Here is a 27,559-nt window from a genome sequence, read left to right as displayed (position 1 = left end):
AGACATTATTCGGTCATCTCCATCAACAACTACTTGGTTAGACTTTTCTCTTTTCAAACTCAGGCTCAATCAAAATACCTTCGATCTGTAAGGGCACTTCAGCAATGTTGGAAGTCCATTCGCTGTCCCCATAAGAGTTGCTATCCGAATAGTTTTGGAAGCTAGGAAAGGGCTAGGACCTAGCGCTAATTTATTTAGCATTGGGATCCCCTACCTTCCATTACCTACAACCCTTTGTGTGACAGGACAGACCGTATAGACACAGTTGAACACTTTACCAGCTAAATGGTTGGTCAGAAGGCCAGCCATTACAGGTGACTTATATCTCACGGAAGTGTGATGTTTTGCTGGGGTGAGCAGGAGGTCAAACCGTTAGCAGAGGCTGTTTCCAAATGTCCGCCCTAAACACCTTATAGAGGTTACACCATTTTAGATGAGTGTGTGAACATCTAGTGGAAGAAAAGCAGTGATCATCAATGGTCACCAGACGAGTAGATATATCCAAGATTGCTTTGGAAGAGCTCTCCTCGCAAACCATCATGGGAGTTGTTGTGACAGCGGCCCGCTGTCAAATAACAAAAATGGTGCAGGAACAGCGCGGGGAGGCGGAGTTGAGTGACCAACAGGGAGTGAAAAGTAGTGATTATCTGTCCAAGTGGTGAGTTAACTGAGTTCATTATAGCGTCCCTGCTCTGTATAGTGATGGAGGGATTTAGAGGTTAGGGCGGACGGTCAGACACAGCCAAAGATAGTCGATGGTCAGAAGAAGCATCTCACTGAAGCTGTTTGGTGGCAGTTCGCCCTCTCCTTTCTCTTTTCTTATCTGATGTAAGTTTAAAAACTGATATCTATTTAAGGGAATTTAAAGGAAACTGTCTGTGAAGATTCCATAGAAGTCTATAGGAAACCCACACAAACTGACCAGTACCTCGGTTTTGACTCACTCCACCCAATGGAACACAAGCTAGGCATCATCAGAACCATTCCCACCATCAACAGAGGGAAGATAAGAGAACATGGACACATTAGGACATCCCTGAAGAACTGTTGTTATCCTAGATGGGCTTTTCTAAAAAACACCAAGATGTTCCTGGAATCTATGAAAAACTCAGGAGGATTTTCAACCAGCGCCATGGCCAGTCCAGTGGGAGGGATCAAAACCACCTATCTCAGTGCTCCCCACCACTAGTAAGAACTGAAGATTAGAGCAGGGGTGTTCAAGTCCAGTCATCAAGAGCTACCTTCCTTTACCTTTTAGATGGATTTCTTCTCTAACACACCTGTATCTAAAGACTCAATCCACTCATGTAGCTCAGCAGAGGCATGGTAACGAGCCACTCATTTGGTTCAAGTGTGTTAAAAATGGTTGCATCAAAAAGTTGCAGGATAGTAGCTCATGAGGACTGGACTTGAGCACCCCTGGATTAGAGGCTTTGTTAGAGAGTAAATGCTTCAACTCCTCCAAACAATTGACATGTGATAAAAGAACAAGTCAACCTTCCAGATGTTTAGGAACCCTGGAGAAGCAGCTTATTGGCCAAGTAGAGATGGAAGAAGACTTCATCCCCCAAACCCAGTCCCTGTTCTAGTTGGTATCATAGTCCGCTGACTGAAGGGATTCACGCATCTGTTTGCTTCAAAACTGTCGTATCAAATAAAGGCAATAGAAGATACCTAATCTGCCTCTTTGAAAGTTGCCTATTGTTTAGTAATGTTACTATCACAGTTTATTGCGTTGCTCGTAATGGTTCCGTGCTCTGCTGATGTTCAATAGCATCACAAGCCAAAAGGACAGAGTCATGCTTGTTCTGCCTCTGTGGCCAACCACAGTGCAAGCTGATCGCCTTATGCAACAGCTTGTCTCTGCTCTCCGCCTTTCAAACCCTCTTTATTTTTAATGAAGGGACAGGTAGGGGACTGCCCGGTAGCACAGTGGCTTGCACAGCCACATTGCAAGTTTTTGGGTTCAAATCCATCTATGGTCTTCCTGCATGGAAGTTGCATATTTTCCTCATGCAGGGGTAGGTTCTCTCCAGGTACTCTGGCTTCCTCCATCATCGTCTCTAAGCATGGATTTTGGCTTATCTGTTTTCTCTAGATGACTGACTGTGTGCGTACCTGGCTGTCCTGGGTGTCTCTACCTTGCCCTCTTATTGGCTGTCTACTTGCCCGAGGTGAACCAGGCATTTCCTCAGATCGCTGGTGATTTTCACTAAAAACGCCTTTTATGCGGTCAATTCATGTAACTTTTGGCTTCTAGAGGCGCTAGACCTGTAACTTTAGCGTCTAGTGCCCCTAGTGGCCAAAAGCGCTGCAGCGCTGTCACAAAAATGAACAATTAGCTGGCCAACCTCCGTGACTTTCCTTGGGGGACCGTGCTATGCGTCTAGGTTCAGCTGGAAGGCCATGAGAAATGCTGCCGGACGGTGCCGCGCAGGGCGGAGGACCAATGGTGGAGCTCCAGTGAAGAGCCACGTAGGCTGCTAGCTTTCTCTGTCCGTATTTAGCTTCTACTAAACATTAGAAATAATAACAAAGATCTCCGACTGTAACTTACCAGTCTAATAATATAGTTCAAAAAAGAGAATCGATTTTACAAACTCCTTTTCAAGATGGACTCGATCCCTTTTCCATTTTCTCTCTTTAGTCTCAGAGGGTTTAAAGTTTTTCCCTGCCTCAGTCATGACCAGTAGTCCATCAGTGAGAAAAATAGACGAGCTAAAGCCTTAGCTCTGTGACTATATAAGAGCCTGTGGCCGTAAAGCAATACGTTCTTCCAGGTCACAAGACCTGTCCAATGACGGTGCATCTTCTCCCAACATAGTCGGTATTTGAAGGGGGGAGCCCCGCTGGTAGCATTGATGCTACCGGCATTGATGCTACCATGCTAGAAGTCAATCGCTGTATATTGGCCTGAGGAATCATTTAAAATAACTCATAGGCGCCAACTCTTTGGGTCGGAATTGTGCCTTTAAGTCTTCTGCTTTCATTATTAACAGTAAGGTGTTTCCATACTACTGTAGTGGTTTAGCTTTACTTTGGGTTCTGTGTTATTTGCATTCTTGTTTCATTTCTCTTAGATCACTATTGGCGTTGCCATTGGTTACTATTCTCTTTGTGTCATCGTTCAGCTACATCATTGCCTCAGTTTCCTTGCCTTCCTTCTGCTACAGCTGTTCCACATGTCTTCCTACTAACTGATCTGGTTCCTTTATTATCTCCTATTCCTTTCTCAGTATTTACTTTTCTGGGTTTTCATTGCTGCTGTTTTCTTCCTTTGGGCAACATTTGCTCCTCCTACGATTCCCTCTTAGATTCCTTTGTTGATTGATTCAGAACTGTCTTTTGCGCAGTAAACTTTCGTATTCAGGTCCTTCCCATATCAGAACTGTCTTTTGCCGCAGTAAACTTTCGTATTCAGGTCCTTCCCATATCAGAACTGTCTTTTGCGCAGTAAGCTTTCGTATTCAGGTCCTTCCCATACCAGAACTAGATGTGGATCTAAAATTACCCATTGAAAAAACCCAGAAAAGAAATAGGGCAGGCTGCAATCAATCTATGATAATGCTTTTAATTAAGCAAAGTGTTTTTACTTTGGGTGACCTTGATTCGTTCATCGCAGCCCACTTCCCGATTTAAAGCAATTAACAGCTTAAAAGCCAGTAAAACAGATGAATTCTGAGAGGAGGGCAGTTGGGGTTTGCATCGGAGACACACCCACCTTCACTCGTCGCCGGATGCTCTCACGATGCAGATTATCTTCATCTATCTCTGCCACCTCGTCTTCTTCACTGACCTCTCCTGTCAGAGGGTCTTCCCCGGTCCCATTGAAGCTGTCCTCTAAGCCTCCGATTTTCTTTGCCTTCAGAAGAATCTTTCCTTTAAGTTCCTGAGGAAAATGAAACACTTTGACCTAAAACCTCTGGCGTTATCTGCAAATGAATTTGTGTTGAACTAAGAGGAAAACATTTAAAATTCAAGTCTGTGGCAGTTGGACCAAACAAGTTGAGATTAGAACAAACCAGAGAAGGAACACAGGGACTACCCCTTGTCAGATCCTGAAGGACCAATCATGCACCATAATTATAGGCCTGCTAAAGAACGTCTAAACCCCCTATGTTCTCATACCAAACCTCCATTAAAGAACAGCTGCAGGACGCTCACCTCAGGAGAAGGCAGCCGGACCGGAGGCCGGCCATCCAGCATGCCTTTAAGCAACTTATCCCCAAGGATGTGCTTGAGGTGTTGGGCCATGACTCTCTGCTGGTCGATGCTGCAGTGATTCTCCATCGACAGGATGACCGGATATTCTGATACCTGAGGGAAGGAAAGAAGGAAAGGAAGACCTAATGGACCCTAATTAACCTGTTCCTCTGAAATAATGGGTGCTTCAAGGCTGCAGTGTTGGGCCGATTCATTCTTTAAAGTCATAGCTATATACATCAAGAACATCTAGAATGGTGAAAAATTAAAGTATTAGTTTTACAAAATAAAATATATAGCATACCAAAAAGTTTTAAGAAATGTGGCCTAAAATAGATAAATATATTTACTTCTGGCTACCATGCAAACATCAGTATGAATGGATTCTGTACCAGGAGGAATAGTGGGTTAAGGTCAGTGAGAAAGAGCCAAGTAGCTCTGCCATAGAGCTGGAAAATGGCTTCTTCTCACTGCTAACTGTTTCAAATTAGAGCAAACAAAAAAAAGCCATAATTTTAATTGAAAAGAACTGGATTAAAGTGGGACAAAATCAGAGCGACCAAACACAGCCCAATTTTCAACAACTATGTTCTTCTGAAGTCATACAATAATGTTTTGTCTGGTAATCATCAACATCAGCAAACTTGGCAAGCAAACAGTACACATGGAGAACAGGCAAATACAACTTTGCCACTTACTGACTGGCAGGGGTTGAACTTGCTGCTATCACCTCTAACAATAACTAAGCATGTGTCACATGCATATTGTCTGCATGAGACGCCCACTTTGTTGCTTTGTCGCTACTTTTAGCATGTGGCACAGATCAAACAAACCTGCCATGCTCATGGGCACATGCCCTAACTTACTTCTGCAGAAGGCTTCATGCTTACAGTTAACAAAGGAATAAAGGTGTTGGCTTTGCAAGATTACTGACAAAATCAACTCTTTAAGCCACTTTGCCAGAGATGTCGCACTATTTAAGGGGAAGTTCTGTGTTCCATCACTGCACAATAATAAATGTTTGAATTGAAGACAATAAATGAGAGATGATGCTACCTTGAAGGCATATTTTTCCACTGCATTGACCACATCCTTGAAGAGTATCTTGGAGGTAAATGTATGTCCATGATAGACGATGGGCTCTCCGTTGGCACCGTCCCAACAGTCCACTTCAACGCACCGACAACCTCGATTAAGAGCCCTTAAAAAATGAAGAAACATCCATCTTTTATCCTCTAATGTTGGGTCATCAGCAGAGATAAAACATTACGGCAAAGCTCATCTCTCCAGTTAATCCCAGTATGAGAATAATGAAACTGAATTAATCAAATCAGAGCTTCTAGAAATCTGTGCTGCCATTGAAAAATGTGGACAATTAAGGTTAGCTATGAGTGAGGTCCCTGCGAAACTCTTCTTCACGGTCAAACTCAGAGAAACAAAAAGCATGCTTCCACCGTGGGAAACCTTTCCCTGAAGTAGGTGTGCATAGAACCCCCCAGATAAAGGCCTTTCTACACAGCAGAGAGTGGCACAGTTCCACCAAGTAGTGAATTTGCCAGAGAGTCAGAGAGTGAAAACGGTCCACAAAGCTAACATATGTGTTCAGATTTATCTTGAAGACAGGCCAGTTTTCCAGTCATTCAGTTTATTTATAAAACTCACTGAATGAGATGATAATGTTCCTGAAGACGAGGGGTTTAAACAATGACCGAACAAAAGTTACACCTACCTGATTCCACTGCCATGCTAACTTCATGGTTAGCAGGTATCAAACAGCAGCACTACATTCTGCAGAGCTACCTGATGTATCCCTCCACGCTGCTTTGTCCCCTCAGCTGGTCCTCCATCAGATACGTGTTGTGGGAAGAAGAGATGAAGTAATGGCACAGCGGCTGGCTCATGTCTTGGAAGATGTCCCTGCACCGTGGGCTGAAAATAGAGCCCTCAGCCGAACCGAGGTACATCAAGAAACCGTCAAACGTCATAGCCTTCAGCAGCTTTGCTGGAATACAAAAGGGACTTAATTAGGTGTAATTCAATTAGGCAAAGGTGGCAAACAGAAGTTCTCTTGAGTATGTACCTGTGTCTGAGGGCTCATAGCGGTCAATTAGCTCCTGAACGCGGTGTTGGATATCACCCCCTTCCAACTGCTCCACTCTCAGAAAGTCCTCTAGGTCGCTCTGGGATAACTTCTGACCATCAGATGAGTACTCCTGGAAAATTTTCAAAATATCTTCTCTCTGTGTCAACATCTTGTAGAACAAGACAAACTCATCCCCTTCGAGGGCGCCAGTCTGAGATTTATCCGCCATCTGATGCAAAAACAAAAGAAAGAAAGATCAAAGCATGGCTGTGAAAACTACAGGTCCTTTGCGGGAAAAAAAGGATCTCACAGTGAACAGACGGTGGGCATGGTGTTCATTCATGTCCACATTCATCATCCTCAAGAGATCTCTCACTTCCTTGAAGTTCATCCTGCCATCGTTGTTCTTGTCGGCCTTCTTGAACCAGTCCCATATCCATCTGGGAACAGTGCTTAAAGAAGCAATAGTCTCCTGGGTTTCTGTCCAGTGGCGCCACCAGGGGGTGGCCACACTATTGCACAAAATGGCATTGCACTGGCCACCCCATTGGCCACTCCACTGGCCACTGTAAATTATAGTAGCATCAGTTCAGCATTTTATCCCAACATGTACAACCTGTGACATAACATTAAAATCACACATTAAGCCAAGAGTGAGTATGAGTAGCTGAATTCTGCATGCTGCATGCTAGGAATCGTACCTGATAAGGAGGTTTGGATGCAGCTGCTAAACACACAACACATCACCAGGATGTGCTTGTTCCTGACCTACTCCTCTATAGCTTTTCTATGATACCATTACTTTTCCCGTTTAACCATTGATTTGTTGGACATAATTCTTCAATTAATTGACCCATTCTTCATCAAATATTTGTAACCCTGTCAATTTACAAAGTAGTGAAGGTTGGAACAAATTCAGCAAACTCTAATGCGTGAGAAAGCCAACTCTTGCCAAAGGATACTGGTCCAGTTTTTCCCTTTCTCCCATGTTTTCCAGGTTTTCAATTAGCTTCCTAATGCCTTTGATCCAGGACTCGGCCTCCTCAGCTGACTCGGCCACTAGGTCCAGGTTTCCCCGGCGTCCGCGGAATACCACCGTGAAGCATCGGTTAGCAGGGAATTCGTCTGCGGTGCTGAGCAGGACTTCACTTTGATGGCCCTCCCGCACTACCTCCACATCGCTGACAGAAACTGGACACAACAGCCGGGTGTAAGCAGCACTGTCATCTGTGCCCAGAGGTAGCATAAGGTAAGGTTAGGTAGGGTAGGGTAAGGTAAATTAAGGGAAGGTAAGTCAGGGTTTGATTAGTGAGAGTAGGGTAACGTAAGGTAGGGTAAAGTTATGGTTAGGGAAGATAAGCTAAGGTTAGGTAAGGTAAGGTAGGGAAAGGTAAGGTAGGGTCAGATAAGGTAAGGTAATAGCAAGGTGGGGTAAGGAAAGGTAAGGTAGGGGTAATGTTGCGTAATGTGGGATAGGGTAAGGTAATTTCATGGTGGTAAGGTACAGTTAGGTAAGATAAGGTTATGTTTTAGTAAGGGATGGTTGGGTAGGGTGAGGTAAGTTAGGGTAAGGTAAGGATTGACACAGCTCGTGCTAGCTAAGGCAATGCATATTACTATGCAGATTGTAAAAGTATATCCAAACCCTCAGAGCTCACAGGTAGAGTGGGCGTTGCCAGCCTTCTTGGACTTGTACCAGATGGTCATGAAGTCATCCTGGAGTTTGAAGTATCGTTGTTTTTTCCAAGTACGGGACTTAATTTTCCTCATCACTGTCCCTACCAGCATGGACTGAAGGTTTTCATCCCCCTGGATACCTGAGAGGGAACAAAGAAGTTCAAAATATCCACAATCCCTTGATTTATTTATTTTCAACAGTAAGTCATTAAAATCAACAATTATTATCAGAATCTAAGAACATCTTAAAAAAAAAAAATACAGTTACTTACGGAGGCCACTCTTTATGGAAGCCATTTCCTGCTGTTATAAATCCATCTAAGTCGAAGAGCAGAGCAAGCACTGTGATGATTTAGCTTCAGCTGATGTTAACGTGAAGACCCTGTAGCTGAAAAACAACCCCACATCATTAGTCCCCCACCACCGTAGCTGACAGCTGCTTTTCTTTTGTTTTTTTTTGAAACAATTCATTCTATATCCTGGACTAGATTCCTAACTACACAGGACATGTTTACATAACAAAATACCCAGATTTCATTTTTAAAGACGTGTCATATGAAGGGATTTCTTCATCTTTCACAGCTGAGAGAGAATGAAATGTTTTTTTTTCATAACATGCAAGAGCCTTCCCAAATAAGGCATGTTAAAACTCTGCTGTGGAGGAACTTTCATAGAGTTGTCAACTTATTTCACACTTCCTAACCCTGACACGCTGCACTAGAGCTGGTGCACTTCAACTTCTGCTTTACAGATTCGGAAGCCACTAGATGCCACTTCGGTGGCTGAAGGCTGCAAACACTCTGGGAAGACGTAAAAGCGCAGCCTGTAGAAAAGGTGCTGCAAGCATAATAAATACACTGTAGAAAACATACAAATGAAGAGATGCTGCAAAAGAGAAATGCTAGAGTCAACAGGGTTTCTGGCTTTGCCTAAAGAAGGACTTGAAAGAAAATGGGTCAGTTCTATCTGTCTTTAGAACTTTATCTGATTGGACTGAACAAGTTCTCACAAAGACAGAAAAAAAACAAGAGAAGAACAACGTAAGCGCTCTCAAACTGAGCGGCCAGATCAGTGCTTTAAAGTGTTCCAAACTTTAAATTTGGGGAACTCCCAAAAAGAAGAATGAAACCAGGGAGCGGCCCCGGTAAGCCAACGGAAAAGGATTGTTTTAGGGTAAAAAACAGGGTCATTATTGAAAGAAAAGAAAAATGGGGGGGGCGTAACTTTCGGATTAAGCCTGACCCCGCATTCTTAGGTCATTGGGCCTGGATCTAGAGTTGGGGGATTTGCACCATGCCTGCCAAGCAGTTTTAAGCTTTAATTTCCTTCACGTTCTAGTGGGAGGGATTTGGGGAGGGGGGGGGAAGGGTTTGGTTGGGCGTTGGGGCCGCGGCGGGGTAAATTGCTCGCGGGGGGCTGGGTTGGGTGTTTTTGGGGGGGGTCCGCTACCCTCCTAAAAGCCCTTCTAACTCCCTAATAATCATAATAATAATAATTTTGAATTTTCCCCCCTTTATATAATTTTTAAATAATATATACCTATCTTTTATATATACCGGGTAATAATTATATATATCACTTTCATATATATCATAATAAATAATCAATAAATCATTTTCATTACATTAATTTATAATTATATATAATAAATTTCTATACATAATCATAAAACCTAATCCCACTATAATAACCATTTTAATACCCCTTATTAATCCTCCATAATATCCCTAATCATTAATTCCTACCAATACAAACATAAAAACTTTTCATTCCTTCCCACCACCTTCCATCCCCTCCACCTTTTCCCACAACCTTTTCCCAACCATCCACTCCTCCTCCTATCATCCTCCCCCTCCATCCATCTCCTTCTCCATCCATCTCCACCCCTTCCATCTTTCTCCATCCATCTCCACCATCCTCCGCAATCACCTTCCTTCCTACAATTCCTTCCATAAAACCCATAATCCAACCATCCTCCATCCACCCTCCATCCATCCACCTCCATCCTTCCTCCATCCATCCCTCCATCCTCCACCAATCCTACCCCTCTTCATCCTTCCCCATCCTATCATAATCCTCCATATCTCATCCATCCATCCATCTTTCCCCCCTAACCTAAATATCCATCCCAGCCATTTCCTATCATCTTCCCATCCTCTCCCCATCCTTTCTTCTTATCCTTACACCCATACCTCCTCTCCTCCACATCCTTCCTTCATATCCTACCTACTCCATTCCTTTCAATAAATTTCCTACCCACCTCTCCCCTCCTCCTCCTCCTCCCCCTCTTTCACCCAACCTCATCCACACCTTTTTTTTCTTCCTCATCCTCCTCAATCCAAACACCCCACCCTCATCCTCCTCCTTCCTAAAATCCTCACCACCCAACCACCTTTACCCCTCCCTCTCCATCCTCTTCCATCCATCACCATCCTCCACCTCCATAAACCCTCCTTCAAAAAACCAACCTTTCCATCCACCCCTCCTTCCACCATCCACCATCCTTCTCCCCCCTTTCCATCCTTCTCCACCACCATCCATCCCCTCCACACCATCACCTTCCCTCCACCATCCCCTACCTCCTCTTCCATTCCAAAATCCACACCTTTCCCTATCCCCCCAATCCTCCATCCCCTTCCTTCCACCCTTTCTTACCTTCCATCATCCCACCCCCATCCATCCTCCCACCCCCATCATCCTCCCATCCATCCATCTCCTTCCTCCACCATCCATCCCAATCCATCCTTCTCACCCTTCCTCATTATCCTCCTTCCATCCTTCCTTCCTCCATCCCCCACCACCATCTTTCCCCCATCCTCCACCCATCCCGCTTCCAACCTTAACTGCCTTCCTCCACCTCTCCTAAACCCACATCCTCCTCCATCACCATCCACCCATCTCCACTTCCATAAATCGTCAATCCCCACCTTTCCTTCCATCCATCCATCCACCATCCTCCTTCCTCCACCTCCTCCCCACCTTTCCTTCCCTCCTTCATCCTCCTTTCACCTCCCCTCCTCCTCCATTCCTCAATCTCCAACCATCCATCAACCAACCATCCTCCTCACCATCCACCACAACCCACCATTCCACCCTCCTCATCCCCCATCCTCCCTCCATCCATCCTTTCCTCCCATCCCCTCCATCCTCCATCCCCATCCTCCAATCCTCCATCCCCACCATCCTTCTTTCCACCCTACCCCCCTATCCCCCTCCCCCAAACCATCCATTTTTTCATCCCCCTTTCCCCTTCCATACCTTCCTTTATCCCCTCCACCACCCACCTCCTTCCATCACCCTCCACCCTTTTCCCATCCCCATTCCAACCTCCTCCACCATCTTCCCCACCAAACCTTCCTCCCCCATCCTCCACCATCCCCAGCCATCCTCCACCCTCCTCCACCACCCATCCATAAAACCCATCCACCTTTCCATCCATCCATTCCATCCCATCCATCCTTCCTCCACCCATCCTTCCATCCTCCACCCATCCATCCATCCATCCTCCACCCATCCTTCATCCTCCATCCACCCCATCCATCCTCCATCCCATCTCCACCTCCATCCTCCTCCAACCACCCAAAATCCACCATATCAATCAACCTCCATCTTTCCAACCATCCATCAATCCAACCCATCCATCAATCCATATCCTCCCCCCATCCCACCCACCATCCTCCACCTCCATCCAACCATCATCAACCCAACCCTCCTTCAATCCACCTTTCCTTCATCCATCCTCCATCACCATCCATCCCCCATCCATCCTCATCCATCCACCCTCCATCCACCCATCTCCTCCATCATCCATCCCCCATCCATCATATCCACCTCCTCCATCCATCCTCCACCCCCATCCCCATCCATCCTTTCCACCCATCCATATCCATCCACCCATCCTCCATCCATCCATCCATCTCCTCACCATCCATCCACTCCATCCATCCCCCCACCCATCATCCATCATCCATCATCCATCCTCATCACCCATCCACCTCCTCCATCCATCCACCATCCATCCATCCATCCTCCACCCATACCCACCCTTCCATCATCCATCCACCCATCCTCCATCCATCCACCCATCCTCCATCCACCCATCCATCCATCCACCTCCATCCCATCCATCCATCCATCCACCCATCCATCCATCCATCCACCATTCCTCCCCCACCCATCCATCCATCCACCCACCCACCCTCCCTCCATCCATCCATCCATCCATCCATCCATCCATCCATCCATCCATCCATCCTCATCCTTTCCCCCATCCAACCATCCACCTCCATCCATCCCCCATCCATCCACCCATCCACCCACCCATCCATCCATCCATCATCCATCCACCTCCCATCCAACCATCCACCCATCCATCCACCCATCCATCATCCATCCATCCTCCATCCATCCACCCATCCATCCATCCATCCCCCATCCATCCACCCCTTTCCCATCCATCCATCCATCCATCCATCCATCATCCATCCATCCATCCATCCATCCATCCATCCATCCATCCATCCTCCATCCATCCATCCATCCATCCATCCATCCATCCTCCATCCATCCATCCATCCATCCATCCATCCATCCATCCATCATCCATCCATCCATCCTCCATCCAACCATCCATCAATCCATCCATCCATCAATCCAACCATCCATCCATCCAACCATCCATCAATCCAACCATCCATCAATCCATCCATCCATCCATCCATCCATCCATCCATCCATCCATCCATCCATCCATCCATCCATCCATCCAACCATCCATCAATCCAACCATCCATCCATCCATCCATCCATCCATCCATCCATCCATCCATCCATCCATCCATCCATCATCCATCCATCCATCCATCCATCCATCATCCATCCATCATCCATCCATCCATCCATCATCCATCCTCCATCCATCCATCCATCCATCCTCCATCCATCCATCCATCCTTCCATCCATCCATCATCCATCCATCCATCCATCCATCCATCATCCATCATCCATCCATCCATCCATCCATCCATCCATCCATCATCCATCCATCCATCATCCATCCATCCATCCATCCATCCATCCTCCATCCATCCATCCATCCATCCATCCATCCATCATCCATCCTCCATCCATCCATCCATCCATCCTCCATCCATCCATCCATCCATCCATCCATCATCCATCCATCCATCCATCCATCCTCCATCCATCCATCCATCCATCCATCCATCCATCCATCCATCCATCCTCCATCCATCCATCCATCCATCCATCCATCCATCCATCCATCCATCCATCCATCCATCCATCCATCCATCCTCCATCCAACCATCCATCAATCCATCCATCCTGTCCTGGGTCTCCTCCCGGTGGGACGTGCCTGGAACACCTCACCAGGGAGACGTTCAGGAGGCATCCTAACTAAATACCCAAGCCACCTCAGCTGGCTCCTCTCGATCTGGAGGAGCAGCGGCTCTACTCTGAGTCCTCCCCGGATGACTGAGCTCCTCCCCCTATCTCTAAGGGAGAGCCCAGACACATTATGCAGAAAACTAATTTCAGCCGCTTGTATCCAGGATCTCATTCTTTCAGTCATGACCCAAAGCTCCTGACCATAGATGAGGGTAGGAAAGTAGATCGACCGGTAAATGGAGAGCTTTGCTTTCTTGCTCAGCTCTCTCTCCACTACAACATTCCAGTACAGCGCACGCTTCACAGCAGACGCCGCACCAATCCGCCTATTGATCTCCCGCTCCATTTTCCCCTCATTCGTGAACAAGACCCCAAGATACATAAACTCCTCCACTAGGGGCAGTACATCCTCCCCAACCTGGAGACGGCACTCTACCCTTTTCCGGCTGAAGACCACGGTCTTGGATTTCTTCATCCCGGCTGCTTCACACTCGGCTGTGAACCGCTCCAGTGAGAGCTGTAGATCACGCCCTGATGAAGCCAATAGAACCACATCATCTGCAATAACAGAGATGCAATCCTAAGGCCACCAAGACAGATCCCCTCAACTCCTTGGCTGCGCCTAGAAATTCTGTCCATAAAAGTTATGAACAGAATCAATGACAAAGGGCAACCTTGGTGGAGTCCAACCCTCACCGGAAACGAGTCCGACTTACTGCCAGCAATGCGGACCAGACTCTGACACCGGTCATACAGAGACCTAAGAACCCATATTAAAGGGCCTGGTACTCCATACTCCCAGAGTACCCCCCACTGGACCCCCCAAGGGACATGGTTGAATGCCTTCTCCAGATCCATAAAACACATGTAGACTGGTTGGGCAAACTCCCATGCACCCTCCAGAATCCTGCTGTGGGTATAGAGTGGTTTTAATTTTATAGAATATGCTTGGTCCTTTGTCTCAAGTGGAGGAGTTTGAGTATCTCAGGGTCTTGATCAGGAGTGAGGGACACAGGGAGCGTTAGATCAACAGACGGATCAGTGTGGCATCGGCAGGAATGCGGCCGCTGTATCGGACTGTCTTGGTGAAGAGGGAGTTGAGTCATGGGGCAAATCTCTAGATTTACCGATCTATGTAAAGGTAAAGACCGAAAGGACAACATCACAAATGCAAGCGGCCGAAATGAGTTTCTTTGCAGGGCAGCTGGGTGCACCCTTCCAGCTCGGGTGAGGAGCTCAGTTACCAGGGAGGAGCTTGGAGTAGCATTGCTGCTGAGGAGGCTCTGTTCCTGATGCCTCCTGGTCACCTCCCTCGGGAGGTGTTCCACCATGTCCTATTGGGAGGAGGCCTGGTGTCGCCTCGGGGTCCCCCCAGAGCAGTTAGAGGAGGTGTGCGTGGGTTGGGAAGTCTGGGTATATCTGCTTAGACTGCTGCCTCCGGGACCCGGCCCCAGATTAAGGGAAGAAAATGGATTGATGCTTGGTCTCACTTTCTCAAAGGCTATTACTCCCTAAAGCTAATTTCTTTGCTCTGTACTTCAATTCAGTTCTATTCTGTTTATTTCTATAGCTCCAATTCACATCACATCATCTCAGGTCACTTTCCAGTTCACCAGATCATCCAGTCAGATTGATTCAAAGTTTTCTATCTAAGGAAAACCAGCTGATTGCATCGACTCATTGACTCTTCAGCAATCCCTCACACTAAGCATGCTTGTAGCGACAGTGGAGAGTAAAAACTCCCTTTGAACAGGAAGAAACCTCCAGCAGAACCAGGCTCAGTGTGAGCGGCCATCTGCTGAGGCCCACTGGGGTTCAAGGAGACAGAAGCAGACATAGAAAAAGAAGCATAGATACAAAAGGCAACTGTCAACCAGCTCCACAGGCGGCCCCGTCCAGGAAACACACAGCCAGGCAGACGAGCTCCGAGCCAGCTCCCATGTCAGAGGATGAAGAGAGCACATCCAGTTAGTCACAGTCAGAGAAACAGGACTACACTGGAAAACAGGCCAAGCTCCAAAATCTAGAAACAAAGGTGTTGATGGCAGCAGCACAGCTGATATTTCTCTCCAGGATGGAGTCACAGCCAAACAGGAACAGACCAGATGAAGCTACTATGAGAAAAAGCAGAGAGAGCAGAACGTTAGAGATTGAACTAACAGATTCTGCAGAGTAGGAGAATAGAGATAGAATGAAGCAGAATGATGAAAAAGGGGTCCCTATGTCCTCCAAAAGTCTAAGCCTATAGCAGCATAACTATAGAGATAGATCAGGATAACCTGAGCCACTCTAACTATAAGCTTTATCAAAAAGGAAAGTTTTAAGCCTAGCCTTAAAAGTAGACAGGGTGTCTGCCTCACGGACTAAAACTGGTAGTTGGTTCCACAGGAGAGGAGCCTGAGAACTAAAAGATCTGCCTCCCATTCTACTTTTAGAAATTCTAGGAACCACTAGTAAACCTGCAGATTGAGAGCGAAGTGCTCTGTTAGGAACATAAGGAACAATCAGATCTCTGATATCAGATGGAGCTTGGCCATTTAAGGCTTTATATGTGAGAAGGAGGATTTTAAATTCTATTCTGGATTTAACAGGAAGCCAATGAAGAGAAGCCAGGATAGGAGAGATATGATCTCTCTTTTTCATTTTCATCAGAACTCTGGCTGCAGCATTTTGGATCAGCTGAAGGCTTTTAACTACAGTTTGTGGACTTCCTGATAGTAAAGAATTAAATTCTAAATGTAATCTCACAGTTCTGATTTTATTACCAGAATTCTAACTTTAATCTCAGAGTTATGACTTTAATCTCAGAATTCTGACTTTAATCTCAGAGTTCTGACTTTAATCTCAGAATTCTGACTTTAATCTCAGAGTTCTGACTTTAATCTCAGATTTCAGACTTTAATCTCAGAGTTCTGACTTTAATCTCAGAATTCTGACTTTAATCTCAGAGTTCAGACTTTAATCCCAGAGTTCTGACTTTAATCTCAGAATTTTAACTTTAATCTCAGAGTTCAGACTTTAATCTCAGAGTTCAGACTTTAATCTCAGAGTTCTGACTTTAATCTCAGAGTTCTGACTTTAATCTCAGAATTCTAACTTTAATCTCAGAGTTCTGACTTTAATCTCAGAATTCTAACTTTAATCTCAGAGTTCTGACTTTAATCTCAGAGTTCTGACTTTAATCTCAGAGTTCTAACTTTAATCTCAGAGTTCTGACTTTAATCCCAAAATTCTAACTTTAATCTCAGAGTTCTGACTTTAATATCAGAGTTCTGATTTTAATCTCAGAGTTCAGACTTTAATCTCAGAGTTCTCACTTTAATCTCAGAGTTCGGACTTTAATCTAAGAATTCTGACTTTAATCTCAGAGTTCTGACTTTAATCTCAGAATTCTGACTTTAATCTCAGAATTCTGATTTTAATCTCAGAGTTCTGATTTTAATCTCAGAGTTCAGACTTTAATCTCAGAATTCTGATTTTAATCTCAGAGTTCAGACTTTAATCTCAGACTTCTGACTTTAATCTCAGAGTTCTGACTTTAATCTCAGATTTCAGACTTTAATCTCAGAGTTCTGACTTTAATCTCAGAATTCTGACTTTAATCTCAGAGTTCAGACTTTAATCCCAGAGTTCTGACTTTAATCTCAGAATTTTAACTTTAATCTCAGAGTTCAGACTTTAATCTCAGAGTTCAGACTTTAATCTCAGAGTTCTGACTTTAATCTCAGAGTTCTGACTTTAATCTCAGAATTCTAACTTTAATCTCAGAGTTCTGACTTTAATCTCAGAATTCTAACTTTAATCTCAGAGTTCTGACTTTAATCTCAGAGTTCTGACTTTAATCTCAGAGTTCTAACTTTAATCTCAGAGTTCTGACTTTAATCCCAAAATTCTAACTTTAATCTCAGAGTTCTGACTTTAATATCAGAGTTCTGATTTTAATCTCAGAGTTCAGACTTTAATCTCAGAGTTCTCACTTTAATCTCAGAGTTCGGACTTTAATCTAAGAATTCTGACTTTAATCTCAGAGTTCTGACTTTAATCTCAGAATTCTGACTTTAATCTCAGAATTCTGATTTTAATCTCAGAGTTCTGATTTTAATCTCAGAGTTCAGACTTTAATCTCAGAATTCTGATTTTAATCTCAGAGTTCAGACTTTAATCTCAGACTTCTGACTTTAATCTCAGAGTTCTGACTTTAATCTCAGAATTCTGACTTTAATCTCAGAATTCTGACTTTAATCTCAGAGTTCTGACTTTAATCTCAGAATTCTGACTTTAATCTCAGAGTTCTGACTTTAATCTCAGAATTCTGACTTTAATCTCAGAGTTCTGACTTTAATCTCAGATTTCAGACTTTAATCTCAGAGTTCTGACTTTAATCTCAGAGTTCAGACTTTAATCTCAGAGTTCTAAATTTAATCTCAGAGTTCAGACGTTAATCTCAGAGTTCTAAATTTAATCTCAGAGTTCTGACTTTATTCTCAGAGTTCTGACTTTAATCTCAGAGTTATGACTTTAATCTCAGAGTTATGACTTTAATATCAGAGTTCTAAATTTAATCTCCGAGTTATGACTTTAATCTCAGAGTTCTGACTTTAATCTCAGAGTTCTGAATTTAATCTCAGAGTTCTGACTTTAATCTCAGAGTTCTGACTTTAATCTCAGAATTTTAACTTTAATCTCAGAGTTCAGACTTTAATCTCAGAGTTCTGACTTTATTCTCAGAGTTCTGACTTTAATTCCAAAATTCTAACTTTAATCTCAGAGTTCTGACTTTAATCTCAGAGTTCTGACTTTAATCTCAGAATTCTGATTTTAATCTCAGAGTTCAGACTTTAATCTCAGAGTTCTGACTTTAATCTCAGAGTTATGACTTTAATCTCAGAGTTCTGACTTTAATCTCAGAGTTCTGAATTTAATCTCAGAGTTCTGACTTTAATCTCAGAGTTCTGACTTTAATCTCAGAATTTTAACTTTAATCTCAGAGTTCAGACTTTAATCTCAGAGTTCTGACTTTATTCTCAGAGTTCTGACTTTAATTCCAAAATTCTAACTTTAATCTCAGAGTTCTGACTTTAATCTCAGAATTCTGATTTTAATCTCAGAGTTCAGACTTTAATCTCAGAGTTCTGACTTTAATCTCAGAGTTCAGACTTTAATCTCAGAGTTCAGACTTTAATCTCAGAGTTCTGACTTTATTCTCAGAGTTCTGACTTTAATCTCAGAGTTCTGACTTTAATCTCAGAGTTCTGACTTTAATCTCAGAGTTCTGAATTTAATCTCAGAGTTCTGACTTTAATCTCAGAGTTCTGACTTTAATCTCAGAATTTTAACTTTAATCTCAGAGTTCAGACTTTAATCTCAGAGTTCTGACTTTATCCTCAGAGTTCTGACTTTAATCCCAAAATTCTAACTTTAATCTCAGAGTTCAGACTTTAATCTCAGAGTTTTGACTTTTATCTCAGAGTTCTGACTTTAATCTCAGAATTCTGACTTTAATCTCAGAGTTCAGACTTTAATCTCAGAGTTCAGACTTTAATCTCAGAGTTCTGACTTTAATCTCAGAGTTCTGACTTTAATCTCAGAATTCTGACTTTAATCTCAGAGTTCAGACTTTAATCTCAGAGTTCAGACTTTAATCTCAGAGTTCTGACTTTATTCTCAGAGTTCTGACTTTAATCTCAGAGTTCTGACTTTATTCTCAGAGTTCTGACTTTAATCTCAGAGTTCTGACTTTAATCTCAGAGTTCTGACTTTAATCTCAGAGTTCTGAATTTAATCTCAGAGTTCTGACTTTATTCTCAGAGTTCTGACTTTAATCTCAGAGTTCTGACTTTATTCTCAGAGTTCTGACTTTAATCTCAGAGTTCTGACTTTATTCTCAGAATTCTCACTTTAATCTCAGAATTTTAACTTTAATCTCAGAATTCTAACTTTAATCTCAGAGTTCTCACTTTAATTCTGACTTGTTTTATATATTAAACTGAAATAAAATTCAAAAATCAGTTAAGTTAATCAGCGCTTTCTCAACCCCTCCATCTGGGGTGTCTGAGCTTCACTTATAACCGGATAGAATTGTGATGTCCTACTACTGCAGGGCGTGAGACAGATCTCCTGAAACCTTCCTGGATGGGAAGAGAAACACCTCCAAACCTGAAAAAAAAGTCCAGCGATTTTGTTTTTAACTAAACAACAAAGAACTGGATGACAGAGAATCATCACCAACATATGTTACACCTAAAAGCAAAAAGTCAGCATGATGACATCATAGCATAGAAAAACAATAAACAGTTTATGTGCTTCTATTGCATTTCCTTCTTTTTACAGCAATCTAACTGAAGCGGTAAACTGGGATATTTGGAAAGCAGCTCTTTGATCAGTGAATTTCAATGGGTTTACTTAGGCGCCTCTAGTGGTAGAGGAAAGATTTACAATCACAAATGTTATTTTATTGTTTTTCAGGACTGGACAAAGAATTTGCATTATTTTAATTTTTATTTAAAAAGTTTTTTCTTCTGTAGTTTAGGCTGCAGAGCCACATTAGACAGCTGGTGGAGAAGATGACATCAGTGGGATTACTCTGCCTCATTGGGCCACTATCAGAACTGATGGGATGCTCTTTGCATCTATTCACTGCTGCCATGCACTTTATCAAAAGCTGCCTAAGCCGACTAATCTTCCCAAATCCCTGTCACCTTCACTCCTGACCTGGATCACGGGCCGTAGCGGGACCCCATCCTCTGCAGCCTCTAAACATAGGCTGGATTATGTGTTTGTTTTGATCATTTTTCTCTAATCCATGCATGGTGTTTGGATTAAAGTGGAGGTGAAAACATCATCAGGTATGAATGCATAGATGTTTTAATGAACAGAAGACTGTCTAGCATTTGATTGTGACTGAATACAGCGTGTAGTTTCTGCAGCATAAACTGACTGATATCACTCCCACAGTAAAACCATGTAGATGTTGACATGGAAAGAAAAGGTAGTAAGCAGGGTCCGATATTAACTTTTTTACTCACCGACCGAAAGGACCAGAGGAGAATTTTATTTACCGACCAGCGGAAAAAAAAAAAAAATATATATATATATATATATATATATTTTTTTTTTTAAAGAAACATATTATTTCTCTAAGGCATTACAGCAGTAGCCATTCAAAATGTCCCCACTTTCGTTGATGGGTCCTTGTCTGGTCCTTGGCTGTTCCTTAGCTGGTCCTTGTCTGGTCCTTGGCTGTTCCTTAGCTGGTCCTTGGCTGTTCCTTAGCTGGTCCTTGTCTGATCCTTGGCTGTTCCTTAGCTGGTCCTTGGCTGTTCCTTAGCTGGTCCTTGGTATGTTCTTAGCTGGTCCTTGGTTGGTCCTTGGCTGGTCCTTCTCTGTTCCTTAGCTGGTCCTTGTCTGGTCCTTGGCTGTTCCTTAGCTGGTCCTTGGCTGGTCCATGGTTGGTCCTTGGCTGGTCCATGGTTGGTCCTTAGCTGGTCCTTGGCTGGTTCTTGGCATGTTCTTTGCTGGTCTTTGGCTGGTGATCGATTGGTCCTTGGTATGTTCTTAGCTGGTCCTTGTCTGGTCCTTGGCTGTTCCTTAGCTGGTCCTTGGCTGGTCCTTGGCTGGTCCTTAGCTGGTCCTTGGCTGTTCCTTGGCTGTTCTAAGCTGGTCCTTGGCTGTTCCTTATTATGTCCTTGGCTGTTCCTTGGCTGTTCCTTAGCTGGTCCTTGGTATGTTCTTTGCTGGTCCTTAGCTGGTCCTCGGTTGGTCCTTGGTATGTTCTTAGCTGGTCCTTGGCATGTTCTTTGCTGTTCCTTAGCTGGTCCTTGGCTGGTCCTTGGCTGGTCCTTAGCTGGTCCTTGGCTGTTCCTTGGCTGTTCTAAGCTGGTCCTTGGCTGTTCCTTATTATGTCCTTGGCTGTTCCTTGGCTGTTCCTTAGCTGGTCCTTGGTATGTTCTTTGCTGGTCCTTAGCTGGTCCTCGGTTGGTCCTTGGTATGTTCTTAGCTGGTCCTTGGTATGTTCTTAGCTGGTCCTTGGTTGGTCCTTGGCTTGTCCTTGGTATGTTCTTAGCTGGTCCTTGGCATGTTCTTTGCTGGTCCTTAGCTGGTCCTCGGTTGGTCCTTGGTATGTTCTTAGCTGGTCCTTAGCTGGTCCTTGGCTCGTCCTTGGTATGTTCTTAGCTGGTCCTTGGTTGGTCCTTGGTATGTTCTTAGCTGGTCCTTGGTTGGTCCTTGGTATGTTCTTAGCTGGTCCTTGGTTGGTCCTTGGTATGTTCTTTCTTGGCTGGTCTTCGGTAACTTCTTGGCTGGTCCCCAAAAATTCCTTTCTAAATATCAATATTTGTGCAAAAATATTCTTTCTGTCCTGATTTGTGGACATTAAGATCTAAAGAGAAGCACCATCTCCTGGTCGGACCCTTCTGGTCCTTGGTGGTCTACGTTGATCCGTTCAGATCAAGACAGGATTGAGCTGGTTGCTCACAATGCTGTCAAACACGGTGATGGCAGCATTATGCTGTAGGGCTGGGCCACGTCCGTGGTATGAAGTGAATGAAGGAATAAACTTGGACACAGTTGGGCGCTGTGGTATCTTATTAATCCAAAACAAAGATCCAAAGTGGCTAAGGTAGAAACCATGAGGAGAGACTAAACCCTGAACACTTGTTGAATTTTAATCTACGTCATATTTTAATCTAGGTCAGATTAAAATACGGATTCTGATTAAATATGATAACAGACATTTTAGCACAGCTGTAAATAACTACACTGAGCAAAGGCTTCAGTCATGCTGTTTGCACGGATAATTCCACCCATCATTTCACACATTAATCTGACTCCTTATTTGATAAATAAGTTAGAAACTGGGACCCTGCAGTCTACCCATTCTAACCAGTTTAACCAGTTTAATCTAACAGGTTAAAGAGAGAGAGGAAAAGGTTTAAAATGTCAGGGGGTGAAGATGTGTCTGACCTGCTGGTGGAGCATTCTTAGATCCTGGCGGCTGATCGGGTGGACCTGCTGCACTGAGGGCTGTGGGGAGAACGAGCAGCACCCTGGGAAAGCAGAGACCCCCCACCCCCACCCCCCGCCTCCGTAACAAAGCAGAGGATCAGTGTTCAGTCGTCTGTGCGCTGATCTGTCTGGCTGCTATAGTTAATCCAGAAATGCGTTTCTATTCACCAGAGGAGACAGTGCAAAGCTCCAAACCACTGAAACGCTTCAGTTTAGATGCCTCTGATGTGCGCGTTGGTGACCCGACTGCTGCCACACAGAACCAGCAGAACCCCCGTACACGGAGGCTTTCTGTCACATCTCAGGTTACTAAGATCCCTCATCAAATTTTGATCAGCTCAGTTGGCCCAGCGGGGAGGCGAGGTCGGCTCTGGAACAGAGGTTCCTGACGACTGTCTCCCTGCAGTCCCACAGCTGACCCCCCTCCACCTCCATCACCGCCACCAAACCCACACAGGTGGATTCAGCTGGACTGAATTCTCCTTTCTGGTTTCAGCCATGCTCCTGCTAAGGTCGACAGCCATCAATAATCCACAGCTTCAGCTCAGGTTCCCGCCTCAGATTACAGAGCCTGAGCCAAGACTAAAGTGGACAGATCTCCTCTTAAATGGGCCGAGCAGCTTCTCCTTATTCAGCTCAAAAGACATCATTTATATATAATATAATGGAGCAAAAACAGCGCCGCTAAAGTTCTGGATATTAGCCTGTGGGAACATTAGGAGAACTGCGATTCAGATGATGATCTTTGGATGGTGCTTGGTTCTGAAGGAGATGGAGCCTTCAGGGAGAATAAAGACCTGAGATCCATCAGATAATCTGGACCCCTTTCAGAAACAAAGGCAAGAGCAATGAAGCAAGGTTGAGTCCGACAGCACACACATGGTTACCTTGCAAGCAACATGAATTGTGGCGAGGTTGTGAATTCACAAATTCCTGTAAATAGATCTTGCCAGGAGCCAACAGATGTTTAATTCCAGCAACCTTAAAAGCTTTAGGTACATATCCCTGTAACAGAGATAGATTAATCACATCTAAAATGGAGGAGGAGATCAAAGGGAATACCTCCTTAAATAATCTGGTTGGAACTGGATCTAACATACAAGTTGAAGGCTTAGATGAAGACAATAATTTTGCTAATTCAGAAAGTTCAACTCAAAGCAGTCTAAACCTGGTTCAGATTCCATGACTACCTCAGGTACAATCGCGGATAGAGGAGTGCTAATGATCTTATTTTTAATAAGATCAATCTTATTTATAAAGAATCTAGATTCCTGACACAGTGACACCACAGCCAGATCAGAGGTTGGGGAAGGAAGGGAAATCTGTTGGAGAGATGTTGGGAGCCCCCCCACCGTACAAACTTGACGCAAAAGAGCAGAAGGATGAATTGGGGGTTCTGACCTGCCTGCAAGGACCATCGAGGATGAAGACTTTGTGGATATGATGAAACAAGCCGAGAAAAGGTTCAATGTGAACAGTGTGATATATGTTAAAAAGAGAATTTGTGTGTAGATAAGTTCTACTCTGCACAGTGTTGACTAAAATTACTAAAATTAGACTAAGACTAACCGTAAAAAAGCTGACAAAATTAACATTGCTGCTAAGAGCAGGTGGAATGGACGGTTCAACAGAGCTATGGTTCTGGGTGAGTTTGGCAACTGTATTAAAAAGAAATCTAGGATTATTCTTATTCTCCTCTATTAATGAGGAGAAGTATGCTGCTCTTGCTTTACAAAGGGTCCTCTTATACAGCAGTAAACCATTTTTCCAGACTAGGAAGGACTCCCGCAGGCCTGTGGAGCGATATTTTCTCTCCAGTTTCCTAGCATTTTGCTTCAAAGTACGCAGCTCTGCATTAAACCAAGGAGCAAGCTTTCTATTTTTAACGGTTTTCATTTTCAAAGGAGCTGCGTTGTCTAAGGCAATACGCAGAGAACTAGCAACCCCATCAACAAAATCATCAACCTGTGAAGGGGAATAAGCTAAGCTTTTGCACTCTGCAGCACTGCTCAGTGACACAGAGCAGAGAGAAAGTGAAGCAGATTCTTTAAAATTTATAACTGCACTATCTGATAAAGATCTACTAAAATTGAACCTTCTTTTGGGGGAGGAGAACTCTGTTAAAGTAATCCTGAAGGTTATTAGAAAGTGGTCAGAGAGGACAGGGTTGTGAGGAAATACTGTTATTTCTTCACATTCTATGCCGTATGTCAGCACAAGATCCAAAGTATGAAGATGAGAATGCGTGGGACTATTCACATTTTGAACAAAGCCAATAGTGTCTAAGATAGCATTAAAGGCTGCTCTTAAGCTATCGCCTTCAATGTCAGCATGGATGTTAAAATCTCCCACTATGATGACCCTGTCAGTATTTAATACCAAATCAGAAAGGAACTCTGAAAACTCATCTAAAAATTCAGAGTAAGGACCTGGTGGACGATACAAAGTTACAAAAAGAAGAGGTTTTCTTGCCTTGAAATTTGGATCAGGGAAATTAAGGGTTAAATGTTCAAAAGAGTTGTAGGAATTAATTGTTTTGGGAGTAATCAGTAAGTCAGACTGGAAGATTGTTGCTACTCCTCCTCCTCGCCCAGAACTTCTGGGGATGTGAAAATTTAAATAGCTTGAAGGAGTTGCCTCATTTATGCTCACATAATCCTCTTGCTGCAGCCAGGTTTCTGTAAGGCAACACAAGTCAATGTGATTATCACAAATCAAGTCATTAACTAGTAGACTTTTAGAGGAAAGCGATCTTATGTTAAACAGACCGCATTTAATTGTTTTAACTTTTTCCCCAATTGGAGTTATTTTGATTTTAATTAGATTATCATGATTTACTCCTTTGGGAATCTTTGCTAATTTATTAGATTTTGGTCGTGGGCAAGACACTGTCTGGATGGAGTAAAGAGTGGGTAACAGTAGAGAAGCTGCAGAGAGGTCTGTTAAACTAGGACTCTGCTTCCTGGTCTGCACCCTGGGGGCTCAGGGTTTTGGAGGACTAATAAATGTGGCCAGATTCCTAGAAAGAAGAGCTGCACCATCCAAAGTGGGATGGATGCCGTCTCTCCGAATCAGACCAGGCTTTCCCCAAAAGGATTGCCAATTATTAATGTAGCCCACGTTGTTTTCAGGACACCACCTAGACAACCAGCGGTGGAATGACGACATGCAGCTAAACATGTCATCACTGGTCAGATCAGGGAGGGGACCAGAGAAAATTATGGTAAAGATGAAAAAATTGATATATTTATTGATAAATTGAAGACTCAAAAGTCTTCCTTCCACTGGAAATACAAGAGGAAATCGACCAGGTACATCTACACTGAATCTCTGACCTTTAGTGGGAAGAAGGGCATTGCATCCTAAAATAACGCATGTCTTCTCTCTGGTGCTAAATTATTTCTTTATTAATTAATTATTTGTTTTATTTGAGAACTGGCTAACCAGTTTAGACTGAGGCGGTGTGCTTCTGGGACTGAAACTGGTTGGAGGCAGCAGTCAATAAGGGTAAAGTGATCAACAATGACTTCCAACGATGCAAAGAGAAGCTTGATGGCTCTATCTTTTATCTTCATTTCCGCATTTTACAATGAAGAAAATGCTTGCTGACAGACTGACTTTCTTTACATCACACCTTATCTATGAGGAATATCAAAAGAGAAAAACAAAAACTGAATTCATAAGGATCCACATAGATGCTTCATTTTTCCCATCTGAAACGGTTTGTGTGGAATTTGGATTGGTAATTGAGAGTAGAATATAGAAACATCGTAAATAAAATACTTAACTTTGAATAAACCAGTACAGTGAATAAATAGTGACCCTGGAAGTGCTTCCTGACACCGACCTGGAATTCCCTGCGGTACCTCTTGGGATCGCTGATCTTCTTGCATGGACTCCTGCAAACGTCTTGGAAACGGGCATTGTCTTTTCCCTCTGGATAGTCCTGCCTTCTTTCATCTGCCGGGATCTGATCTACTGCCAGTTCTGCAATCGCCCAGGCTTCAGCATCTGGAACTCTCTGGGCAGTGTTTGCTACATTGTATTTACAGCCGTTCGGCTGGAATCCACATCTTCCTCAGGTCACAGACTGCACTTTAAGATCAGGTTAGTGACTCACATATTCGTAATCATCCTTCGCCAGACTAACGTAGTCACTAACCCGTGTTTTTCCCCTGCAGAGGTTCCTGCCTTTGACACCGTACCTGCTACCTGCAGATCTGTTGTTTTCAAATAAACCCCCTTTGAAATATTTTACTGTCTGTTTGTCTGAATACTGGGTCGTCTGTCCCTAGCCTTGACATAATAATCTGTCCAAACACGGACCCATCAGCAGACAGACATTGGCTTTCAAATGTAGAAGACTTTATAACACGAATCAGGCATGTGGGAAATCCTGTTACATTTGTATAATCAGGCTCCCCCAGCTCCCACACTTCCACCTACAACCGCTTCCGGTTCTACGTCACCTGCTGTCACATCAACTTGTCAGGAAACACTTCTGCCTCTCCCGGAACTATTTAAGTGTGATGCTGATCAGTGTGGCTTTTCTCGTCCAATTCATTTCAAGCTTCACCCCTCTGCATTTCCTACTGATAAGGCTAATGTAGCCTACGTAATTTCACTATTAGCTTGTAAAGTGAAGCTGTGGGGAACTTCTAAATGGCAAAGCAATTATTGGTTATGTAGCTCCTAAAGTGCCTTTTCACGAAAATAAGTGGTGCTAAGGCTCAGTAGGTAGCGCTGTGGCTCAGTAGGTGGCGCTGTGGCTCAGTAGGTGGCGCTGTGGCTCAGTAGGTAGCGCTGTGGCTCAGTAGGTGGCGCTGTGGCTCAGTAGGTAGCGCTGTGGCTCAGTAGGTAGCGCTGTGGCTCAGTAGGTGGCTCTGTGGCTCAGTAGGTAGCGCTGTGGCTCAGTAGGTAGCGCTGTGGCTCAGTAGGTAGCGCTGTGGCTCAGTAGGTGGCTCTGTGGCTCAGTAGGTGGCGCTGTGGCTCAGTAGGTGGCGCTGTGGCTCAGTAGGTAGCGCTGTGGCTCAGTAGGTGGTGCTGTGGCTCAGTAGGTAGCGCTGTGGCTCAGTAGGTAGCGCTGTGGCTCAGTAGGTAGCGCTGTGGCTCAGTAGGTGGCTCTGTGGCTCAGTAGGTAGCGCTGTGGCTCAGTAGGTGGCGCTGTGGCTCAGTAGGTAGCG

General features: G+C 44.0%; 1 protein-coding gene across 1 annotated transcript in view; it reads right to left on the bottom strand.

Annotated features, from left to right (window-relative positions):
• Nucleotides 1–22,686, bottom strand: part of LOC119780349 (1-phosphatidylinositol 4,5-bisphosphate phosphodiesterase delta-4-like) — a gene marked incomplete at its 3' end in the record, with an annotated part of 31,392 nt that extends 8,706 nt beyond the window's left edge. The window contains exons 1-11 of the mRNA XM_038280367.1: nt 22,545–22,686; nt 22,335–22,417; nt 8,236–8,351; nt 7,945–8,103; nt 7,249–7,513; nt 6,597–6,726; nt 6,284–6,515; nt 6,004–6,205; nt 5,260–5,404; nt 4,165–4,317; nt 3,722–3,889 (exon numbers count right to left, since the gene is read on the bottom strand). Of these exons, the coding sequence (XP_038136295.1) occupies nt 3,722–3,889; nt 4,165–4,317; nt 5,260–5,404; nt 6,004–6,205; nt 6,284–6,515; nt 6,597–6,726; nt 7,249–7,513; nt 7,945–8,103; nt 8,236–8,260 (1,479 nt within the window). The remainder of the gene's footprint in view (nt 1–3,721; nt 3,890–4,164; nt 4,318–5,259; nt 5,405–6,003; nt 6,206–6,283; nt 6,516–6,596; nt 6,727–7,248; nt 7,514–7,944; nt 8,104–8,235; nt 8,352–22,334; nt 22,418–22,544) is intronic.
• Nucleotides 22,687–27,559: the final 4,873 nt, after the last annotated feature.

The sequence above is a fragment of the Cyprinodon tularosa genome, unplaced genomic scaffold, assembly GCF_016077235.1.
Source record: "Cyprinodon tularosa strain WSP-4 unplaced genomic scaffold, ASM1607723v1 ctg1597, whole genome shotgun sequence".
In the NCBI taxonomy this organism is placed as follows: domain Eukaryota; kingdom Metazoa; phylum Chordata; class Actinopteri; order Cyprinodontiformes; family Cyprinodontidae; genus Cyprinodon; species Cyprinodon tularosa.
Note: the sequence above shows the minus strand (reverse complement) of the source record. Positions and strands in the feature narration are given on the sequence as shown.